Source organism: Zerene cesonia, chromosome 16, assembly GCF_012273895.1.
Source record: "Zerene cesonia ecotype Mississippi chromosome 16, Zerene_cesonia_1.1, whole genome shotgun sequence".
NCBI classification, from domain to species: Eukaryota; Metazoa; Arthropoda; class Insecta; order Lepidoptera; family Pieridae; genus Zerene; species Zerene cesonia.
In genome coordinates this window covers 5,141,093-5,160,641 of record NC_052117.1, presented here as the reverse complement: position 1 = coordinate 5,160,641, position 19,549 = coordinate 5,141,093, and the positions used below count along the sequence as shown (strand labels likewise).

At 30.7% G+C, this 19,549-nt stretch overlaps 5 protein-coding genes across 9 annotated transcripts in view; 1 reads left to right on the top strand and 4 right to left on the bottom strand.

Annotated features, from left to right (window-relative positions):
* Positions 1-166: 166 nt before the first annotated feature.
* On the bottom strand, positions 167-7,803 carry LOC119832960 (histone acetyltransferase Tip60). Of its 5 annotated transcripts, none has more exons than XM_038356795.1 (14): positions 7,589-7,803; positions 7,389-7,515; positions 6,771-6,899; positions 6,175-6,303; positions 5,409-5,569; positions 4,666-4,860; positions 4,179-4,262; positions 3,878-4,079; positions 3,348-3,470; positions 2,825-2,987; positions 1,892-2,000; positions 1,414-1,517; positions 1,222-1,262; positions 167-279 (listed from the first exon to the last, which is right to left on the bottom strand). In XM_038356795.1, exons 1-13 carry the CDS (start codon positions 7,631-7,633, stop codon positions 1,256-1,258), a joined length of 1,578 nt encoding a protein of 525 aa, XP_038212723.1. In that variant the 5' UTR covers positions 7,634-7,803; the 3' UTR covers positions 167-279; positions 1,222-1,255. The 5 variants fall into 5 exon arrangements, with proteins under 5 accessions (XP_038212723.1, XP_038212721.1, XP_038212725.1 ...); XM_038356793.1 differs by having other exon boundaries at positions 6,747-6,899; positions 7,589-7,784; XM_038356797.1 differs by lacking the exon at positions 6,175-6,303 and having other exon boundaries at positions 7,589-7,798.
* Positions 7,804-8,461: 658 nt separating this feature from the next.
* LOC119832864 lies at positions 8,462-10,387 on the bottom strand. The gene is made up of 7 exons (XM_038356662.1): positions 9,942-10,387; positions 9,582-9,770; positions 9,309-9,476; positions 9,082-9,184; positions 8,936-9,004; positions 8,704-8,852; positions 8,462-8,618 (listed from the first exon to the last, which is right to left on the bottom strand). Exons 1-7 carry the CDS (start codon positions 9,960-9,962, stop codon positions 8,499-8,501), a joined length of 819 nt encoding a protein of 272 aa, XP_038212590.1. The 5' UTR covers positions 9,963-10,387; the 3' UTR covers positions 8,462-8,498.
* A 765-nt stretch (positions 10,388-11,152) lies between these two features.
* Positions 11,153-12,126, top strand: LOC119832874 (mitochondrial import inner membrane translocase subunit Tim9). The gene is made up of 3 exons (XM_038356674.1): positions 11,153-11,380; positions 11,466-11,561; positions 11,906-12,126. Exons 1-3 carry the CDS (start codon positions 11,336-11,338, stop codon positions 12,038-12,040), a joined length of 276 nt encoding a protein of 91 aa, XP_038212602.1. The 5' UTR covers positions 11,153-11,335; the 3' UTR covers positions 12,041-12,126.
* Positions 12,127-13,238: 1,112 nt separating this feature from the next.
* LOC119832913 lies at positions 13,239-14,819 on the bottom strand. The gene is made up of 3 exons (XM_038356737.1): positions 14,784-14,819; positions 14,188-14,327; positions 13,239-14,010 (listed from the first exon to the last, which is right to left on the bottom strand). Exons 1-3 carry the CDS (start codon positions 14,809-14,811, stop codon positions 13,534-13,536), a joined length of 645 nt encoding a protein of 214 aa, XP_038212665.1. The 5' UTR covers positions 14,812-14,819; the 3' UTR covers positions 13,239-13,533.
* Positions 14,820-17,622: 2,803 nt separating this feature from the next.
* LOC119833131 (UDP-glucosyltransferase 2-like) overlaps positions 17,623-19,549 on the bottom strand; it is a 4,394-nt gene continuing 2,467 nt past the window's right edge. The window contains exons 3-4 of the mRNA XM_038357037.1: positions 18,840-19,056; positions 17,623-18,037 (exon numbers count right to left, since the gene is read on the bottom strand). Of these exons, the coding sequence (XP_038212965.1) occupies positions 17,734-18,037; positions 18,840-19,056 (521 nt within the window). The 3' untranslated portion in view covers positions 17,623-17,733. The remainder of the gene's footprint in view (positions 18,038-18,839; positions 19,057-19,549) is intronic.

The following is a 19,549-nucleotide window of genomic DNA, read 5'->3' as shown; positions in this document are numbered from 1 at the left end:
ATACGTTCTTCACGTTATAAAAAATGCATGCAAATATAAAGATAAGATCTATATTTTAATAACGTTGTTCCATATTAATATGGCTTTGTCTAATGTCTAGTGCCAATCAAGAAAAACTGAATAAACTAGTTAATTAATAGTAATGTTATTAATAAAACAAAAACAATACTTAAACGAACATATTTATTTAATATCACAATAAAAATATAATACAATAAATTGTACAATTTCCAGAGCACGTATCTTCGTCGTCAAAATGTGTTCGCGCGATTTTCTTACCTACAAATAAAAAAAAACTATAACAATAAATTATATTGATTCCATAATTATTACCCATATATAAAAATATGAAAAGTAAAAATTGTATAATTATGTTAAAATTCATGATGCGTAAGCAATGAACCAGCTTTATATAATGATTAGTACCCAAAAGTGGTTAAATTCACCATAAACAATCAAGCTAAATACTGTTAGTGCGAAATATACTGTGTTAGTTATACTCTGTCCCTTTCTGAAATACGGAAACATCGTTCATTAGAGCGAGAAAGATTTCTTCTCGGGATTCAAGCGAAAGGTCATCAATACATACAAGCTATCTGTCTCTTTTTAACGAATTACATTTTTGTGCAACAGAAAGAGACACACATAAGGTTAATGATAATGATTGCATTTAATAGATGACGATTATAAACATTAAATGATTAAAAGGTGAATAAAATGATGGTGATAATTATGAGAATATAATTTGTATGAATTATGCAATGATGAAATGACGCCCAAAGCCATTGTTAGCGTGTTAGTGGTTAATTAGCTTAAATGATAACGTATCTGAAGCATACTAACTATCGAATCGTTGTGTAACAATAACAATGTTATTTTTTACTTCTTATAATCATTATTCTCGTTAACTCTTACCTAATAGGGATTAAATGATGATAATCAAATGACAAAAATCACAATTCTCTACAGCAAATACCATAGACTAAAATTTATTTAGTTCAAAAATTTACATATTTTATGGACATCATACATTGAAATATAAAAAAGTGGGATAATATTTATAACAAATCAAAAACAAAAATCAGTCGTACTGTGTAACGAAAAAAAAAAATACATACTTTTCGACACGAATAATTAGTATGCCATGTGATATTTTATAAAGCTTTGTACATAATAAGTATTTAATACATTATATTTTGTTAGAAACAAAATGGATCATACGTGTACGAAGCCCGATTAACTCGCTCTCGTAACTTCAAACACTGGTGACAAAAGAAAAAAAAAATTATACCGTTATAAAAGTAACCTCAACGTAATGGAAATCTGCATGAGATTAGTTCATCAATAACTTAATATGTTGAAACAATAAATGAAAGCTATATATGAGTACAAATATTCGTTACAACGACATACCACTTGGCTCGCTTTGACCAATCTTTGGGCGTCCAGTGCAAGCATTTCGGGTCTATCCTTAACAGTTTCTTTTCCATCGCCTTTTGGTGTTGCTGTATTGTTTCCTGAAATAAATTCTGATAAATAGGCCCTTGTGGATGAGTCACAAATATTAACAATTCTTGTCTATTGACGGACGATAAACGCGCCGCCGCTTATATCTGATTTCGTGTAATAATATCGATTGTTTATTTAATTTCCTTGCTACATGGGGTATAAAATAGCAAATGGCTAATAAGCTATTTATATAATTTACCGAAACGCACTACACTTACCCACTGTTAGATATATATATTTATGAAATTAGAAAACACAATGAAAAATTTTAGCATCTGGAACTTTTTACGGCGAGAAAGCATTATTAAAAAAATTTAGAAATACATAGGTCAAGAGATAAAATATTCTCTTGTATCCCATTATTTAATATAATATATCTTACCTGGTTAACTGATATTATATATTGGCCCTTGTAATAATTGATTAGATTTAAATTTTGCAGCGTGCTGATAACGTCCTCCTTCTTTATGCTAGTCAATTCACATATTTCACTGGAATAAAAAAAAAAAGAAAATAACAAATCACAAAACAAATTTATTAATCGTAATTATTATACATAAGATATTAAGTATCTTTATTAAGAAGTAACGTTATTTTGTTAAAGAGATAATATTAGGTCAAGCATCCTAAAATGTAAAGTTGTAATCGTGAAGATATAATATTTCTCTGTGATTGCAATCTTACTTGCTTAAAACTTTTAATGAAAAAAAAAATTTTTGTAGCGATCTTCAAGTCCATGTGTTATCTTATCTTTTTTATTAAAAAGTTATTTACTGGGCAATGTGCATGATAAATGTATAATTTTTATATTATTATAGAAAGGGTCCGGCCAAAATTAAAAAAAACCAATCACATGGAATCTTTTTGCTGCCAATTGTCGTAACGAGATAAAAATATACGATATGATGAAGCACTGCTGTATTTGTTTTTGTAATAACGTTAGAAATATATATAATAACAAATGATACAACTCAAATTCCAATAGATGGCGCTATATTAAAAATGTGACATGTACTATAAAACCCTTTTTTTTAATTTATTTTGACAAAGCAACCCTGGGCAACAATAAATAAATTTTTGTGAAAACGTTTCATTAATACAGCGCTCGTTTTTCTAAATTTTAATTCATAAAAAATAACAATAATAAAAGTAAATCTACCATATAAATTATGATGGGAATTCATATTATACTAATTCAAACTCATAAGAGAGATTAAAGATTGTTTGAAAATGTGATGCCATGCAGACAATGTCGAAATGGTAAGGTGGATATAAAAACTTATTGTATATGTGAAAATGGAAGAAATTAACTTACTTAATTGTAATAACAGGTTTCTCGTTTTCACCAATCGGCTTGATACTTATCAATATATCGAGTATGGTCTGTGCCCAGTAGCTCCTGTATGATAATAGACCAAGATCTGACAGTGGTTTTTCTGGAGATCCTGTTTTACCTTCAAACTTTGATAATTCGTAACCTGCAAAATACATAATTCATCAATACGAAAAAAAAGGAATCGACATCCCTGAGGGGGAGGTACCACTCCAAATTCTAAAAATATGGGGCTGAATTACAACAATTTTTTATCAAACACAAAAAGGTTGAAAACCCACAATTGTTGAATTGAGAACCTTTTTTATTTTTGGTTTAACATCGACGTCGGCTCAAACAGAAAATAATCTGACAATACTATTCAGATTTGATACTTTATGAATTGTTATTACTAACAGTTCATTACTAATAGTAATGCAATATCATTCCGTTTCTTTTCAATTGTGTGATAAATAGAAAATATTGTATGTTCCAAGTACATTTTTGACATATTTAAAATACTTACTAAACTCTATTAGCAAGGTTCCGTAGCCTTTCCTCTGGTACGGCGGTAAAGTCAATATACAAGCGACATTGTAGTCCTCCGTGCTTTCTTTTTCCTTTGAAAAATATCCTACTATGTGGAATCCTAGAAAAATAATCAATACAATATTATAATAATACATATGAATGATCAAACACTACAGCATAACAGATATTTACATGACACTTATGAATATCAGTACTCAGCATTGACTTTTGCAATACTTATACTTATAAATTACACATATTGTGAAATGGTTTTACAATTTGAAATTATTATTATTTTCGTACACGTTTTAGATTCATATAGGACATATTCACATTCCAATTTTATTATTCATACATATAAAGCGGATTTCACATTGTGATACAGATGCCAGTAATGCAGAAGAGAGTTGAAACAACAACAAACTACTGGGGTTCCTTGAGTTAAGCTAAGTTAAGCTTAGACTATTGAAGTAAATGTTATAAACATTATATATCAAGAAAATTTTATTGAAATATATAAATTACCTCTTGTATCAAAGTCCGTCATAACATAAAACAGAAAGGGATCCGTGTCGTAGTACAAAGTCTTGTGGTCGAGGAATAGTTTCGCCAATAAACATAGATTTTGTGCGTAGGTTTTATTCTTCCTGCCATCTATTTCAAAAAATGATATACTTCCTTTTCTATATATTTCGTTCCCAGGTGGATGTTTTAATTTACATTTTATCTGGAGAGAGAAAAAATCTTTATATACCACGTGTTTTTTATTTATATTTTTTGCTTTTTTATTATTTTAGTAAAATATTATTCTCAACTCGATACTTACTAAGTGACGTTCTAAACACTTTTTACTCTTTCTATATTTCAAGCAGAATTCACAAATGTAAATGCAAGGCAAGTTAACCATCTCCTGAAATAAAATGAATATTTGAATCACAATGAGGATAATTCATAAAATAATAATAATATTATATGTCAATATTTGATTTATTGATACATGCAAGTCCTGGTTGAAATTGTATACCTTATTTCTATGAGGCTAATTAAGTATTTTCTGGTGTATGTTACATGCTAACAATTTTGCATTTTAATGATTGTTTAATTACAATCCGAAATTACTAGTTCAATCAAACTATTATTTTCAGATATGCCACTTTCTCCCAATTTCAACGAAGTTTTTATCAACAAATAGGGCAGCGCTTGCCTCACCCACAATTGCCTTCTAACCTTTTATGTGTTCAATGTTTAAATTTTTTATATTATGCTATCAGAATGTATTTTCTCATAAGCAGTTTAAAATTCCCGCATCCCACCTGCGGGTACGGCGCGAAGTACCACGGCCGTATCCTGTGCCGGCCCAGCTCGATCATCTCGATGTTCTTCATCCGCGTGACGACGTCGTCGTGGCCGTGCGCCAGCATGCTGCCGGACTGGCGCGGGCGCGCCGTGGGCGTGGCAGACCCGCTCAGCGCGGGCTCGCCGCCGTCCAGCGAGTCGCTGGCTTCTGTCTGTTTGACACATTGGTTTTTTTTTTTATTAATGGAGCATAGTTAAAAACGGTCCCGAACGACTCGAAGGGAATTTTGAAATTGTTGTCATTTGGTCCAATTTTAGAATTAGGGGTGATATCTCCGCTCCCTTTAAACCTTTTACGATTTTCGCTTTTTATTTTATTGACAATAAACTAATTTATATTTTTATTATTTCTAAAGTTCAAATAACATGTGTCGCCTATTCGCATAATCCATTTTTTTATTATCTGCTCAAATTGTAAACTTGCCAACAATAAACTTCATCTTCGCGAAAACATTTAATCAAATTCAATTGCTCTGTATCCGACGCACGAACAATTAGCTATCGAGTCATCTTACATTGGGAAATATACGCATATCGAGGAAGTCTAGTGGTTTAATTTACTCCTAAAAAGGGAAGTCCCCAACAGTAAACGCAACCCCCAAAAACATGTTATTTTGAAGTTATAATATAAATAACTTATACACTATTTATCTTTCGACAAAATGGCTAATATAGTAAAATAAAACTCAATTCCACTCACTGTGACGTCATTCTCTAACGAATTAGCCTTCCTTTTTCTATTCATCTTCTTCTGCAATGCTGCAGCCAACACAGCTCCCCCATTAACAAGCGACGAGGAATCCTGTCCGAGGGTTGGGCTGGCTGGTCTGGAGATAAGTTGACGAGGCTCACCTGTTGTAGCTGGTAAAAAAATACACCATAATATCAAATAACACAATACATTCTCTTTATTAGAACATTCCAAGGTATGAATGTGTGATTCACTGTGAATCAGCCTTGAGTTTAGTTAAAATGTATGTAATTCTCCAAGTAGTAAAACAAAATCAATTATAGCATAAACTGCAGATCATATAAAAAAAATATTTTTAAAGTTTGAATTAAATTGAGAAGTCAAAAGCCCAAAACCCCTTAGGCTTTCTTTAAAAAGCACCTCATCACTAATTTAATAAGCCCAATTAGAAAAGCAGAAAAGAATAATTAATTCTATTTTAAATGCAAGTGGATCAACTCTTAGTTTGTATGGATTAAAAATAACTTTAGCTGTCTATATTTTAAAATCATCTGGCGAAAACTGTCTTTATGAAAGGCAAGACATAACAAATTATGTATTATAATAATTTATAACAAGATAAAAAACTAGTCCAATCATTTGGTAAATCTTTGAAAATATTAAGCCTATTACTTTTATGATTGCCATAATAAACTTCTAATAATCTACTCTTCATGCCAATACATATTCATGAATAAACTAATGATATCTATGAAATAAAATTATTTTCACATACCAGGTGCAAGTTTTTGTGAAGAGCCATTGAGTGCATTGTTAGTATGACTTTTCTCAGCTAATTTTGGTGGAATTTGATGGGTTTCTCTAGTGCTATGTGACTTCTGTGGTTCATTGCAGACATTGTCATCTGCAGAGACAAAAAATGTTATACCGTTACAGCTTATTGAAGTTTAAACAACTTTGAAGTACCAAAGCCAACTGCCAAAAATTTTAAGAAAATGTGCACTGTTATAAGTGATTATGGGCTACAGAACAACTAATACATACAACATTCATGCTGTGTGTACAAAAAATTGCTAAATAAGTAATAATAATGTATCAAAGTTTTTTTTTTATTCCTATGTACGTAATTATAATTATATGTGAAAGTTGCAAAAATATAAAAAAAAAACATAAAAGTGATCAAAGTAAGCCATTCCATATTTACATGTAATTCAAATTAAGTTAAAAAGTATAGACAAGATAAAGAAAGTAAAAAAGGTTGCTCTACACATTGTTCAACAAAATTGCACATCAAAATATTAAAATAATGAAAATCATACACTACACTAATAGCCAAAACACACATACTAATAAAACTAGGCATGACGCCACCTCCAGATCCAATATGTGTCTTCTTTGGAGTTGTAGTGCCACCAGTAGGTGCGCCATCTCTCCGTGGGAATTGAACTTTTCTTGTATCGAGCCATGATTCCTCCACCCATTCGTCCAATCTTTTATTAACTAAAAAGATTTAATCAGACAATTAATACATAAAATGTTTCATACAAAACTGGGTATGTTTGTCCATCTTTTGTAGTCTCTTTTTTTTTAAATATCTTTTAAAGTAACTATTACGACATATGCTTAGTATATTCCAATTATTGATAAAATGTTGTCTATTTTTTGTTTTAATAGCACAGAAACAAGATTATTATAATAAACCTGGTCTACAGCACTCACCAACAATACATGAGATTTCATCATTATTGTTTTTGTGAACAAATATTAGTCACTTTTTAAATACCCTTATTAAAGAGGCTTAACAATTGAATTAATCTTACAATGTTTGTGTAACTTTTGATTGGAAATGTTTATAAAAAAAATATTAAATTAATGAATGGTAAAATATGTTTAATTAGTTGTAGAATTAGTTAAAAAATATATCACTAACATCATGTATTGATGCCAAAAGAAATATATGTTGGACAAAAAATTATAAATATTACTTACAGTCTACATAATGTACATAATATCCTCTTTGCCCATGGATTTCCTTAATACTTATAATTTCAGCTAGGGGCCAATCGTCCCCGCCTTGCATTCGAACTGGTAATCGACATCCTTCCACCAACGATGCCTAGATACAACAAAATTGTTAACCAATCTTGCACAAAAGAATTAATATAATACTAAAATTTGAAAATTCATACCGTAGAATCACAAAACGTAGTAACTTCGTCTTCATTTTCAGTCATATCCTTAGAATTTATGCATAAAAACAACGCTTACTACCAACCAAACGTTTGCATCAAGGCTACTGCTGACAGTGACAGTGACACATGACATTCTACAGTCTACACCATTAACAATTACTTATTTTAATACGTTTCAATGGCTTGGCTTTGTGGTTCAAGCCATAGACAACAACTATCATAATATTACGTTTGGCCAAATTGTGTAAAACCATGAGAAACAGTAATCTGAAACTTTTCTGAAATGGATATTGTAATTTAAAACACATATTAATATCACACACGACAAATAAAATTGATGACGATGGCAAACTGTTTCAGAATTTAGTAATCCTATGAAGGAAGTGTCGAAAAGGCGCACGTTTGTTGAAGACCACAATATTTTATTTACCAAAAATTTTAAGCCTCGCCCATAATATTGTTAACTGTTATGAAACTGTTGCATCGAAAAATCATAAAGAAATCATAAAGATGTTCTCTATATTGATAATAGTATACTTATATTATTGATTAGATGGATAAAACGAAATTTAAGAATAATTTTGGGCCAATAAATATTTTTTTGTGCTTTTGTGTTCCGCTCTGATTAGTCGTAGCAATGTTATAATATAAGAGAATATAGCATTCCTAGATAAACCCTATCCGACATAAAAATAATAATTTTTCAATTAATCCCGTAGATCCCGAGCACAGCGATTTACGAAACAAACTCTTCAACATTATACTATATCTATAGAGTTAAAAGATAGAATAAAAGGTGAGGTTTTAGAATTAAAGCTTATTATGACATTTAACTTTCTTAACTTAACTTGTTTTCAGTAAAACAAAAAAGATGTGGATAGACTTTATGCCACTGAATAACTTAACATTATTTGTCCTTAAAACTATTCTGTATAGCTTCCAGTTCTAATTTAGCTTTTTCCAAAAGAATTTTGTTTCTCTCCTCTTCCAATAATGCTGTTCGTTTCCTTACTTTTTCTGTCTCTAACTGAAAAATTATAGAAGATATTTATTATTGTAATAATTATAAGAATTGCTAATTTAAAGAAACTTTATTTTTTATAAAATCAAACCTTGAGTCTTAATATCTGCATTTCAATATTTTTCTTTGTATCCGAGTGTCTCATTTTTATAAAATTTTCTTTTTTTATCCTCAAATCCTTCACATCATTATAACTGTCAATATGATTCTGAGACAAGTTCTGCTGGTGCTCTTGAGATACTGAGAGCAACGTTTTTTTTTTAATTAAGATATGATGTGTTATATGTGTTAAAATTTTTCTAAATAATAATTAAACACATTACCTATATCAGATGGAATATCATTTGGCTCATTGGTATGACTCCCATTTGTGGTATTAAAACTGAGATTCTCTGTAACAGATCTATCCTTAATTTAAACGTTTGAAAGTTACATAACATATCATCAAAACTATTGAAGGAATACCCACCATTTGAAGCACTGGTTTGTGAGATGTTACATTCTATTTCTATAAAATTAGGCCCATCACTATCATAATAGTTTTCAAATTCAGGTACTGTGTCAGGAGCAGCCTATTAATGAGACTTATATTTCTATGTATGTACTAAATTATAAAATAAATCTATATCTTCATATGTGAAATTGTAAGCATCAACCAATAAATAAAAGATGTACAGAGAATAATAAATTCCAAACCTCTTTCAATTTTTGTAAAGTAGGCAATGGCTGATTAGGAATGGGGGATTCAATATTCGGCCTTATGCTTTCATTTTTTACAACAGATTCACACTTTGCAATTTGAGATTTAAAAGATTTGCGAAATTTCATATTTTCCCATGCACGTTTTAATGTTGTGACATGACGCTGAAAAAATGACATATATGTAATGAATCAAATTTCATACACATTTTTATGTCGAAAATACAAAAACTCATAAGAAAACTATTTACTTATCGAATTTTCAGGTACCTTGTGAACATGAGAATTATAATTAAATTCATCTGCAACACATTTCCAAGCTGCTTTTTTCTTTGCAATTGTTTCTCCATCAGTTGATTTTGATTCAACTATTGGGTTTCTTGAAACTAGATAGCACAGTAAATCTTTTTCCTCTTGAGTAAAGTTAGCGTCTCTTTTTCGTGGTTTTGGTATTGTATCCTGAAACAGTTATTTTTTGCGAAAAATTTATTATACAGTATGCATAATATTTTGAATAATAATTATAGTTGCTTGATCATATTATATTGAATTGTATCTGAATATTCAATCGAATTTCCGACAATATTCGTCGGAAATCTTTTGGAACTTATACTATAAAAATTCACTTACCATTCCTGTGACCTGTCGCATTTATAGTTATAGATTAGACCAGCAAAAAATTGTTTGTTGTTTTTATTTATATTGAAATTTTATTTGCCGCCGTCTCATTATCGTAAAAAAGGTTTTTAATTCACAAGTCACTAAAATATAATAAGTAAACAGGGGATTTTGCGTCATTTCATAACAATGTCATCGCCTCTATTATTTTTTAATTATTTAATATAAGATTAAAAATCAAAATTCTAAAAAATTCACTAAAGGAAATTTTTATAAATGCCTATTTGTATTATGAACATATTATCACACTACTCTTTGATTATGAACTAGTTCATAATCTGTGGTATTATGGAAGCTCCACACTCAGAATATTACCCGTATTATTACACTCCTTTTTGTATGGGAAGCTCATAAGGAACTCACAGATCATAGAATTTACAGAACAACGAAAAATAAATATTTTGACTTAGGTAAGAATAAGATTTTGACAAAAATACAAAACAGACTGAAGAGTATATATAAGTGTATAATCTATGGACTGAAGCTGGGAACCCATGCTTTTTATCCTTTATTATGTAGTTAGTTTATTGTAACCATCTCGTGGGATAAAAATGTTTCTTATAAATATATTTTCTTTATTATATTTATATCGTTTATTCATTTTAAAGCGTCAGAAAAAAAATACAAAATTATTCTGTAGTTTTACCTGTTTAAAGCTGCCAAGTAGGTACCATCTTATGTAAAGCAATATGGTAATCTGTGGCACAAAGTAAAGCGCTTATCACACTACACTATTTAAGTGGACTTAATTCAGTCGTCACTGAACTTAGGACAATGTAATCGCATTTAGTTACTTGAAACTTGACTAATTTCAAACTTATAAATGACCCAATATTTTGAGGGGACAAATTTTGTCAGCGAGTTGTGTGATGATAATAAGAATTGAATTAACGAATTTTCTTTTACCACAGGTCTATCCTTGCCACATGCTTTTTCGTATCTACCATATTTTGCTTTTAAAATAAACAGTGTCACAAGATTAAACGGTCTCGAATGCATCCGTTGACAATTTCTGAATCCATTGAGCCTAAATTACCCATGTCCATTATCTGAGTACCACCATAGGAAAGTAAGATAAGAAGCTTCTTGTTTCTAGATTTGCTTCTAAATTTAGAAATTTAAGTAATAGATATGTGCCTTATGTCTTATGAGGCTATCCGCTCGCGCTATGGTAAGTTAGTAAATGGCAACATCGATCACTGCCCGACTCGACTCGATAACCTAAAATTCTATTATTTATAATAAATGAGAGAATTATTTTAAATTAAGCATTCTTTCAATATTCCACTAAAAATATATCCGTTTATTTAAAACTTATATTTTTTAATAGGAAATAAATAAAAAAAATGGCTGCTGTTCCTGAAATGAGTGAAGCTGATCAAATTAAAACGGTATTTTTTATAATAAATAAATGTGTATTTTGAGCAATTGTTTAGAATTTTCGCATTTTATTTCTACATTTACTCTTTATTGCAGTTCAAGGATTTTTTGGTCCAATATAATAAGTTATCTGAGCTTTGTTTCAACGACTGCGTTCATGATTTTACATCTCGAACTTTAAGATCAGCGGAGGTAATTTTTTGGATTATTATGCAACAATAAATTTATTGTTAGTATATAAGATCACATAAACTTCTTTATTGCTTCTGTCGAAAATTTTAAATTTGCTATCACCTGTTAAAAAATGACTTCTGAAATGTTTCACATGTATAAAGAGAGTATTTAATTAAAATCATAAATGTTTTAAAATTGTGACTTATCATCATGGTATTATGTAGTTTAACTAATTTTATAAAATTTTCATACATGTATGTCTAATGAAACCATTGTTAATTAATTGATGCATTTCTTAGCAACAAAAACATTATTTTTAATAGTGTATTAAAACAAATCATTCAACTTATGATATATTTCAGGAAAAATGTACAATCAATTGTATGGAGAAATATTTGCGGACAAATCAAAGAGTCTCACAAAGGTTCCATGAATTCCAAATGATTGCCAATGAGAATATGTTAGCATTAGCTCAAAAGTCTGGAAATCCTAGCTAAGTTCCTGTGTGTTATGTATTTATTGTTAGATTATTTTGTTTTCATTATTGATGATTAAAGTATTGTTGAATGTAATTCTGACCAAATTGACTATTATTCTGTTGCTTGCTTGCACTTGCTTGTACCCATGAACAATTGGAGGATTTAATTTAAATTAAGTTTAAGGCATAGGTACAATACTTTTCTTCCCAAAATTATTTTTTGCATCGTATGAACACAGTTTCACACCACAGATTACAGCTACAATAATATTGTAAAGCATTGGCAATAATATGGGTTGCTTTACTGGGTAGACTACAGTGTCATACCGTTCAATGATATACCATTATCATTGAAAATCAGTCATAAACTGTTACTGCCCTCACTCTGTGTAGGTACTCTTAGCCTATGTTATTTAATAATCATACGATGAAAGCGTAGATTTTAGCAACAGATGTTCCAGTTGCCTCACATATCAAGAAGACTTACACCTTCGTGATTTTTTACATTCATTTAAGCATATTTTTAATTAATTTTAATTACAAAAAAATTGAAATTAAAAATAACTAGTTGCCTACGAATTCATCCGCATGTACTTTAGTTATCAGGGCATATGTTCTAATTAATCTTTAATTAATTATGGCATGGGTATCTGTGTGAATATCGTATTATCATGTATTACTGCCGAAAGTGTTACTGTATATAACTTATTTGATTTTTATGAAATCTCATAGATGGCGCTTCTTTAAAATTGTCTACTATGTACATTAATTCATTAAACTATGTTTCTCTGCTCAAGTTACTTAAATATTAGCATCAAAAACAACATTTATATGTGTTGTTAGACTTCAAGCTGTCACAGAATGCAAAAGAAAATTAGATACAAAGCTCCTCTCCAGTAGGTGATAGCGTGATAACAGCCTATGTATTGACCCAACCTTTTAGTAATATTCATGCAGAATTTGAAGTGATTTACTTTAAATCTTGCATGAATTTACATGCAGTACTTATTGAGTTTAGCCCAGACATACATACAGACAAAAATCTAAAAACTATTTTTGACTTCAATATTGATTGCAGATCAAACACCAATTTAAAAGAAACCAACAACCTTATAAAAGAATACTCTTTTAAAAAAATATTCAATGTACTCCTTCCTGGGGGTCATAGTACCCACTAATAAAAAGTTAGCAATTAATTAGACTCGCCAGTGTTATTTATTTTTTATTTAACTTTTCAAAAATTTACAGGTCTTGCATTTGATTCAATGTATCACTTATAGTATTGTTAAAATTTGAATATTCCAGTTAGGGTGCTTTTCCGCCAGAGATGTGCTTTGTAGCTATGCTGCGAGGATGTAAAAGCTAAGCTTTCTTAGCAAAATATTATTCCTTAATTGAATCCGTACCAGTATGCATCAAATAATGTAATTGGCGGATATCGAATATATATATACACAGCAACGTAGCATAGCACATCTCTGGTGAAAAAGCACACTTATGTAGATTTTCTTCTTAGTTTGCCATACATATCAAACTCTTCTTTGGGCACGGTTTATAGCACTTTTGTTCTGGAGGTGAGAAGTCCAAAACAAATGATGTCTGAGAGCTTGTATAATCAAAATGATAGTCGTTGAACTTCGCCTCTACGCTGTATTTTACGTTTGTTGTTGATACATCATCAGGGTCAGTGTTAAGGACATATTTTAATGGGTATGGTCCTGAAGGTGCATTGCTGATGTTTGAAGGTTTAGTACATATGGTATACTGTCCACCGTGGCGTATGATTCTTATGAGAGGTTGGGTACATGGGGGCTGTTTACAACATGAGACTGATGAGGGGCATACTGCTAAACATTTCGGCGGCATACAACATGGTTTACTGCAAACAGCTGGACACGCAGAGCAGTCGCTGGCTTTCATGCAGTTGTGTTGTTCGATTCGCTTCAGAACTGGGCACGAAATGTGGCCTGGTCGCCAGCCGCAACGTAACTGAGGCGTAAAATCAACATTTTAGAATAAATTCATTATAATTAAATTTTAAATGCCCAATATTAAGGAAAAAGTATTATTGCTCTATTTTTTCAATTATTTTCGGGTAGCCGAATTCTTATCTATTACTATCGTATATAAGAAATAATTGCAAGCACGTTTATAAAGAATTTTTACCTGATGCTCAGGAGCATCTTTCGCTGTATAGAGCCATCCCATGTGTTTTGGTACGGGGCCAGGTTTAACCTCATCCTTCTCTAGACAGTGGTGTTTTGGCAAATCGCAGCGACCTAAACAGCTCACAGACGATTTGTTTGCTAGAAACATTTGAATATGTACATTTTAAAAACAAAAAACAATTTTAACAATTTCACTGCTGATCCAAATTATTATACATCATTTTATTTTTTACTATACATGATTTGTCTCTTTTATCAGTGTAAATATTGTGACTATTAGTTACTTGAGTTCTAGTGATTTTAAATTTGTAATTGGCAATTGGTTCGCATCTGCATTTGCTTGATTGCGTATTAATAATTACTAAACATAACACGTCTACATGACTGGCAAAGTATAGGAGATAAGAAATAGCTACTTCATACTAGGTACAAACTCTACTTATCTCAAAGTGATACTCAAAGATCTATTTATATCGGTCTCATAAGTGTTGCGTTCTTTATACAGTTCATAAAGCTGAATATTATACACTTTTGGCTGACGAGTGTAGTAATAATGCACTTGCTATAATAAAATATTGTTGTAAGTATACTTACATCGACCAGGTTTACAACAGCATGCCATTTCTGATGTGAAATCTGAAAGATCCCAAAATATTCAAATTAAAGCACAATATCACTAGATAAATATACCTAGCTAGATCAAAAAAAAAGCAAACTCCGTAATACGTCTTAATGATAAAATCTATTACATTATCGCTGTTATGCAGAGTACGTAGTAAGAAAATACTTTTATCCTGGCGATTCCAATCTGTAGATATAAAAAATGAGCTCATGAAAATAGTGTCACTAATCCTTGATACAAAGATTGAATTAAAGATCCGTTCAAAGAGAGCTAAAATCTAGTCATCGGTTACATATAGACATATAGGTGAAGCTAATAATAACAGCGTGTTAAGAATTAATCTAATATGTACAATAATTTTTTCATTAAAACTTACGTTTTGTTATTGGAGATTAAGACATTTTCACCCTTGTCATATTTTCCATTAGAGATTTTGTAGACTAGATTTTAATAAACCCATTATAATTCAATAATTTCTCAATAGATGTTTTGAATAACATGACAAATGTGAAAATGTGCAGAGAAGACAATTTTTGCTTCTTACTTGTATTCTTCTTAAAAATTGTCGATTATTTTTAGCCAGTATTATCGATTAGACCTCTGTGAGGATTAAAACTTACCATTCGTAAATGATTGTTATTATATTTGAATATAAATATATAAATATAATTGAATACCTATTAAAATTAATGAATTATTCTATAACTATTGATATTTTTTTACGTGTCAACTTTCAACCAACTGAAAAATTATTTGTTATACATTAATTGCTTATCTTACCTCAATATATTATATAAATTTTGTGTCACGTTGATTGTCCGCGATGGACTCTTGAATTACTGAACTGATTTTAATCAAATTTGCACACCATGTGCAGCTTAATCTGACTTAAAAAATAGAATAGTTTATATTATTTCAATTTCGGTAAATGGTTACCCGAGCGGAACTGGGTCGAGCAGCTAGTTTGTAATAAATTTTAGAGAGGGTGCGTCCAGGTTGGCTCGCAATGAAAAAAGTAGCATAATATATATTGATAAATGTAATGTTATGAAATATTCATTTTGGGGAGACTTGTTGCCTGCATACATACTACGTATGCCGTGTCAGTATGCTTTAATTATTGTTTCAGATCAAGACCAATTTGTATGGAATAAAAAACCCTTAAAGATAGTTGCACTTCGAAAGTTTAACTGTCACTACACGGAGTGTGTTACTATACAAAGTCACTTATTATAAGTAATAATCATTTAATCCTGATCACTTGTAACAATATTTTATTTTTTTAAATGCATACCTATAAACTCTATATTTATCACAGATAACATAAAACTCTATGAGTAATATTTAGTATATTAGCTCCTTTGCTTAATCTAAAAGTGATGAGCGGATGAGATAAATTGTTTAAACCGTATCATTTTATTAGCATCACCAAGTTTTGAATTGTTAATTTTGTAGATATAATATTAGTACCTAGGTAAGTGTATTATTTTCTATCTTGGAACTGATTTGAAATTAAGTTAAAGCCTACAAATAAAAATGTAATATGCCAGATGCATTTTGAATAATAATATTAATATTCTTAATAATTGCAATAAATTATGTTTTTCTTTATGTTGGTATTTTGGTTGTTGGTATTTATTGATGATTTTTTTATGGCATAGCAAGCGAAGGACCAGGTGGCCCACCTGACGTAAAATTTTATTTTTATTAGATTATTTGAACAATTACGAGCATGAATTTTTTTGAGCCCGTGAAAATGCTGATAATATCATTATTTCTAACCGACTTCTAAATTAATGATAATAAATCAAAATTTAGGTATATCTTTGTGTTTCAAGGTCTTTCGTAAGTTTGATCGATTTGATTCTTTTTATTGATAGTAGATATATAATTAGGGACGTATTAGCAATATTTTTATCTTATTTTGGTAGTTATGTGGCGTCATATTTTCTGGGAAATGGGATAATACAGAAACGTTGTGACCTCTTTTCACTAGTTCTTGTAGAAATACTCGATAAACTAAAAAGTCGCTTTTTCCATGATATTTACAGAACTAGCATTTTGAATCAATACAACGATAGTAACGCAGTGGCTATTTTTACATGATCCATGGTCACGACACCGACAGAACGCGCAGTGCGTCCAAGGCATGCGAATATTAATTCTAACTAGTGGCGATTAAGGACTCGGTCAATGTCAATTACGTGGTTATAAGACCTATATATATATATATATATATATATATATATATATATATATATATATATATATATATATATATATATATATATAGGATGTTGTTTGTGACTTGAGATAGTTTGGAGCCTACAGACTTGAGAGTGAATAAGGCTAATTTTTACCGTGATGAAACAACTCTCTCTTTGACTAGTCCATTTATTCTAGACATATGTATTACTACATATGTCAATGTACAAGTGCAGTAACATTTTAAATAAATTTATTATTTAATATACAAGTTGTAGGAAATTAATCAACAAAACCGGTTTATTAAATGTGCATCTTTATTGCACATGCACCTAATTAGCGCATTCGTTCAACAAACTTCAGATATGTCAATATTTAAAGTTCTATACTAAGCGCAAAACAGCGTGTTATAGTAATTACGTGTCGCTAATGTCAGAAAGAATAAGCTCTTATAATGGAAAAATGCGTGTGAAGTGTGGATAGTTTGAATGGTTAAAGTCTAAAGCAGTGGTAGATTCGACACAATTAAAATTTAAACAAGAAAATGTCAACATTAAGCTGCATTCTGAATTAAACGTTTAGGTAGGTATATTGTAAAACAAATGGTAAGAAACGTGATAATTTTATTTAGTTATAGTTTAAATTACCTATATTAATTTTCATTTATCACTACAATTTTCACAAAACAAATTGTAAATAATGAGATTCTTTCGTAAATTAGTCACGTTTTGATCTCCTTTTGTTTTCTTTCGTTGATGTCTGCTTCAGTTTTTTATTATTTTTCTTGCACACTAATCTCTTGATCAGACTTATTAGGTAATAGGCGATTATAAGTGTTGTAGAAAATACACTTATAATGTCAAGACACCAATATTGGTACAGAGGAACACTAACAGCCGCAGTTCTATACGTAGCGTTAGGATGGCGAGCCACAAATTCTGTCCAGTAAACTGCGGTATCCAGAGGTGACATGGGGCGATCGTGCCACGCTTTCGACACACGCTTAACATTTTCTCTGAATCTGCAATAAAATGAAAGATTTGATTAAGGTATCAAAAGGATAATTGTGTTACTATTGTGATAAGATAACACAGATTACTCTTATGTCATAATTACTAACAAATAAATGTCTATATTTCATGCCGCCAACGTAGCGAATTTATGACATGATTGTTATGTCTGGAGATATTAGGTAAGCAGGCCAGAGATAAGTGTTCGGCTACTATTTAGTGAAGTAAAACATCCCATTCACATGGAATTCCACTGTCTACGCTGGTTAAGCCTCAAGGGAAAAATAATAACACATACAGTTCTATTGAAATGACATCTGTGTTAGTCTTTGTATTATATAATAATATCTATTATGTTTGCATGCGAGCGTAGCATGAGTAACGACGTTTATTGTGACTAATGTACCTATCTAGAATAAGCAGTCATTATTTAATGGTGATGACTATAAGCATATTCTTTGTAAACTTAATTGATGGTAAGAGTTTGTTTGTATATTGCACATACATCTAGCATCTAATTGTATGGAAAATGGTTTTTAAATCATTGAATTGGTATTTAGTCTTTTTTTTTTTAGAATTCATCCCTGTATTCCGGACTAATTATACCTTTTGCTTTGGATATATCTTTTTTATGTTGCAAATTTGTTAATAAATAATAAATGTAGTTAAGTTTAATTCGAAAGATTGGTCTCAACTGTTGTACTGAAACACGTCTTCATAATATTGTACACGATTTTAATTACTACTTAGCACTAATACACTTTTACGAATAGCATTTTTAATTTTTAGCAATTAAGAATTTATAATACTTACCGAGGATCCAGAATTGTTCTAAACGCTTTAACTAAGTTTTCTTTCGTCAAGTCACTTATTTGCAGTTGCACTCCTAGACCACTTTCTTCGATAGCAGCAGCATTCGATGGTTGGTCTCCAACAACAGGCATTGCGACTATTGGTACTCCAAAGTGTATAGCTTCTGTTGTGCCACCCATACCAGCGTGGGATAAGAACCCTAACGTCTTTGGGTGACCTTGAATGGAAACGGTTAGCATTAGACGAATTGTTCTAGGTGTTTTTTAAGTCATAGTGGGCAATTGAGCTGGTAGATTGCCTGATCGTAAGCGATCCCCACCACCCATAAACATTCGTAGTGCTTTTGCGAATACGCTGCAGGATTTTAAGGGAAAAAGGATAAAGGTTTGGCGACTGGAAAGAAGGAATGGACTGGGAAGGGCGAGGAAAAGGAAACGGGCCTCCGGCTCCCCCACTCATCGTACGAAACACAATAGCATGCTACTATTTCACGTCGATCTTCTGTAGAGGTAGTACTTCTCCGGTGCGAGCTGGCCAAATTCGTGTTGAAGCGATCGCGAATCCCACGTGTTTACGCGAGTTGTAATATATAAATTTGATTGAAGAATACTAGAACTTAGTAAGTAAAGTTCGTCTGTGAGTATTTCGCAAAAACTGAATATTTATATATTTTTATATTTTATCTTGATTATCTATTGGTCGATTTTATC

What these genes read in the sequence shown, in the direction of transcription:
- LOC119832960 (XM_038356793.1), bottom strand. Translation starts at nt 7,633, where the DNA reads ATGACTGAAAATGAAGACGAAGTTACTACGTTTTGTGATTCTACG. An exon ending in AGTGTTTAGAACGTCACTTA is followed by an intron (nt 4,080 to 4,178) that starts GTAAGTATCGAG and finishes TTCTCTCTCCAG; the next exon opens with ATAAAATGTAAATTAAAACA. An exon ending in AAACCTGTTATTACAATTAA is followed by an intron (nt 2,001 to 2,824) that starts GTAAGTTAATTT and finishes TTTTTATTCCAG; the next exon opens with TGAAATATGTGAATTGACTA.
- LOC119832864 (XM_038356662.1), bottom strand. Translation starts at nt 9,962, where the DNA reads ATGCGACAGGTCACAGGAATG. An exon ending in ATAATTCTCATGTTCACAAG is followed by an intron (nt 9,477 to 9,581) that starts GTACCTGAAAAT and finishes TCATTTTTTCAG; the next exon opens with CGTCATGTCACAACATTAAA. An exon ending in CTTTACAAAAATTGAAAGAG is followed by an intron (nt 9,185 to 9,308) that starts GTTTGGAATTTA and finishes TCTCATTAATAG; the next exon opens with GCTGCTCCTGACACAGTACC.
- LOC119832874 (XM_038356674.1), top strand. Translation starts at nt 11,336, where the DNA reads ATGGCTGCTGTTCCTGAAATGAGTGAAGCTGATCAAATTAAAACG. An exon ending in AAGCTGATCAAATTAAAACG is followed by an intron (nt 11,381 to 11,465) that starts GTATTTTTTATA and finishes TCTTTATTGCAG; the next exon opens with TTCAAGGATTTTTTGGTCCA. An exon ending in GAACTTTAAGATCAGCGGAG is followed by an intron (nt 11,562 to 11,905) that starts GTAATTTTTTGG and finishes GATATATTTCAG; the next exon opens with GAAAAATGTACAATCAATTG.
- LOC119832913 (XM_038356737.1), bottom strand. Translation starts at nt 14,811, where the DNA reads ATGGCATGCTGTTGTAAACCTGGTCGAT. An exon ending in CTGTTGTAAACCTGGTCGAT is followed by an intron (nt 14,328 to 14,783) that starts GTAAGTATACTT and finishes AAATGTTTCTAG; the next exon opens with CAAACAAATCGTCTGTGAGC. An exon ending in AAGATGCTCCTGAGCATCAG is followed by an intron (nt 14,011 to 14,187) that starts GTAAAAATTCTT and finishes TTTACGCCTCAG; the next exon opens with TTACGTTGCGGCTGGCGACC.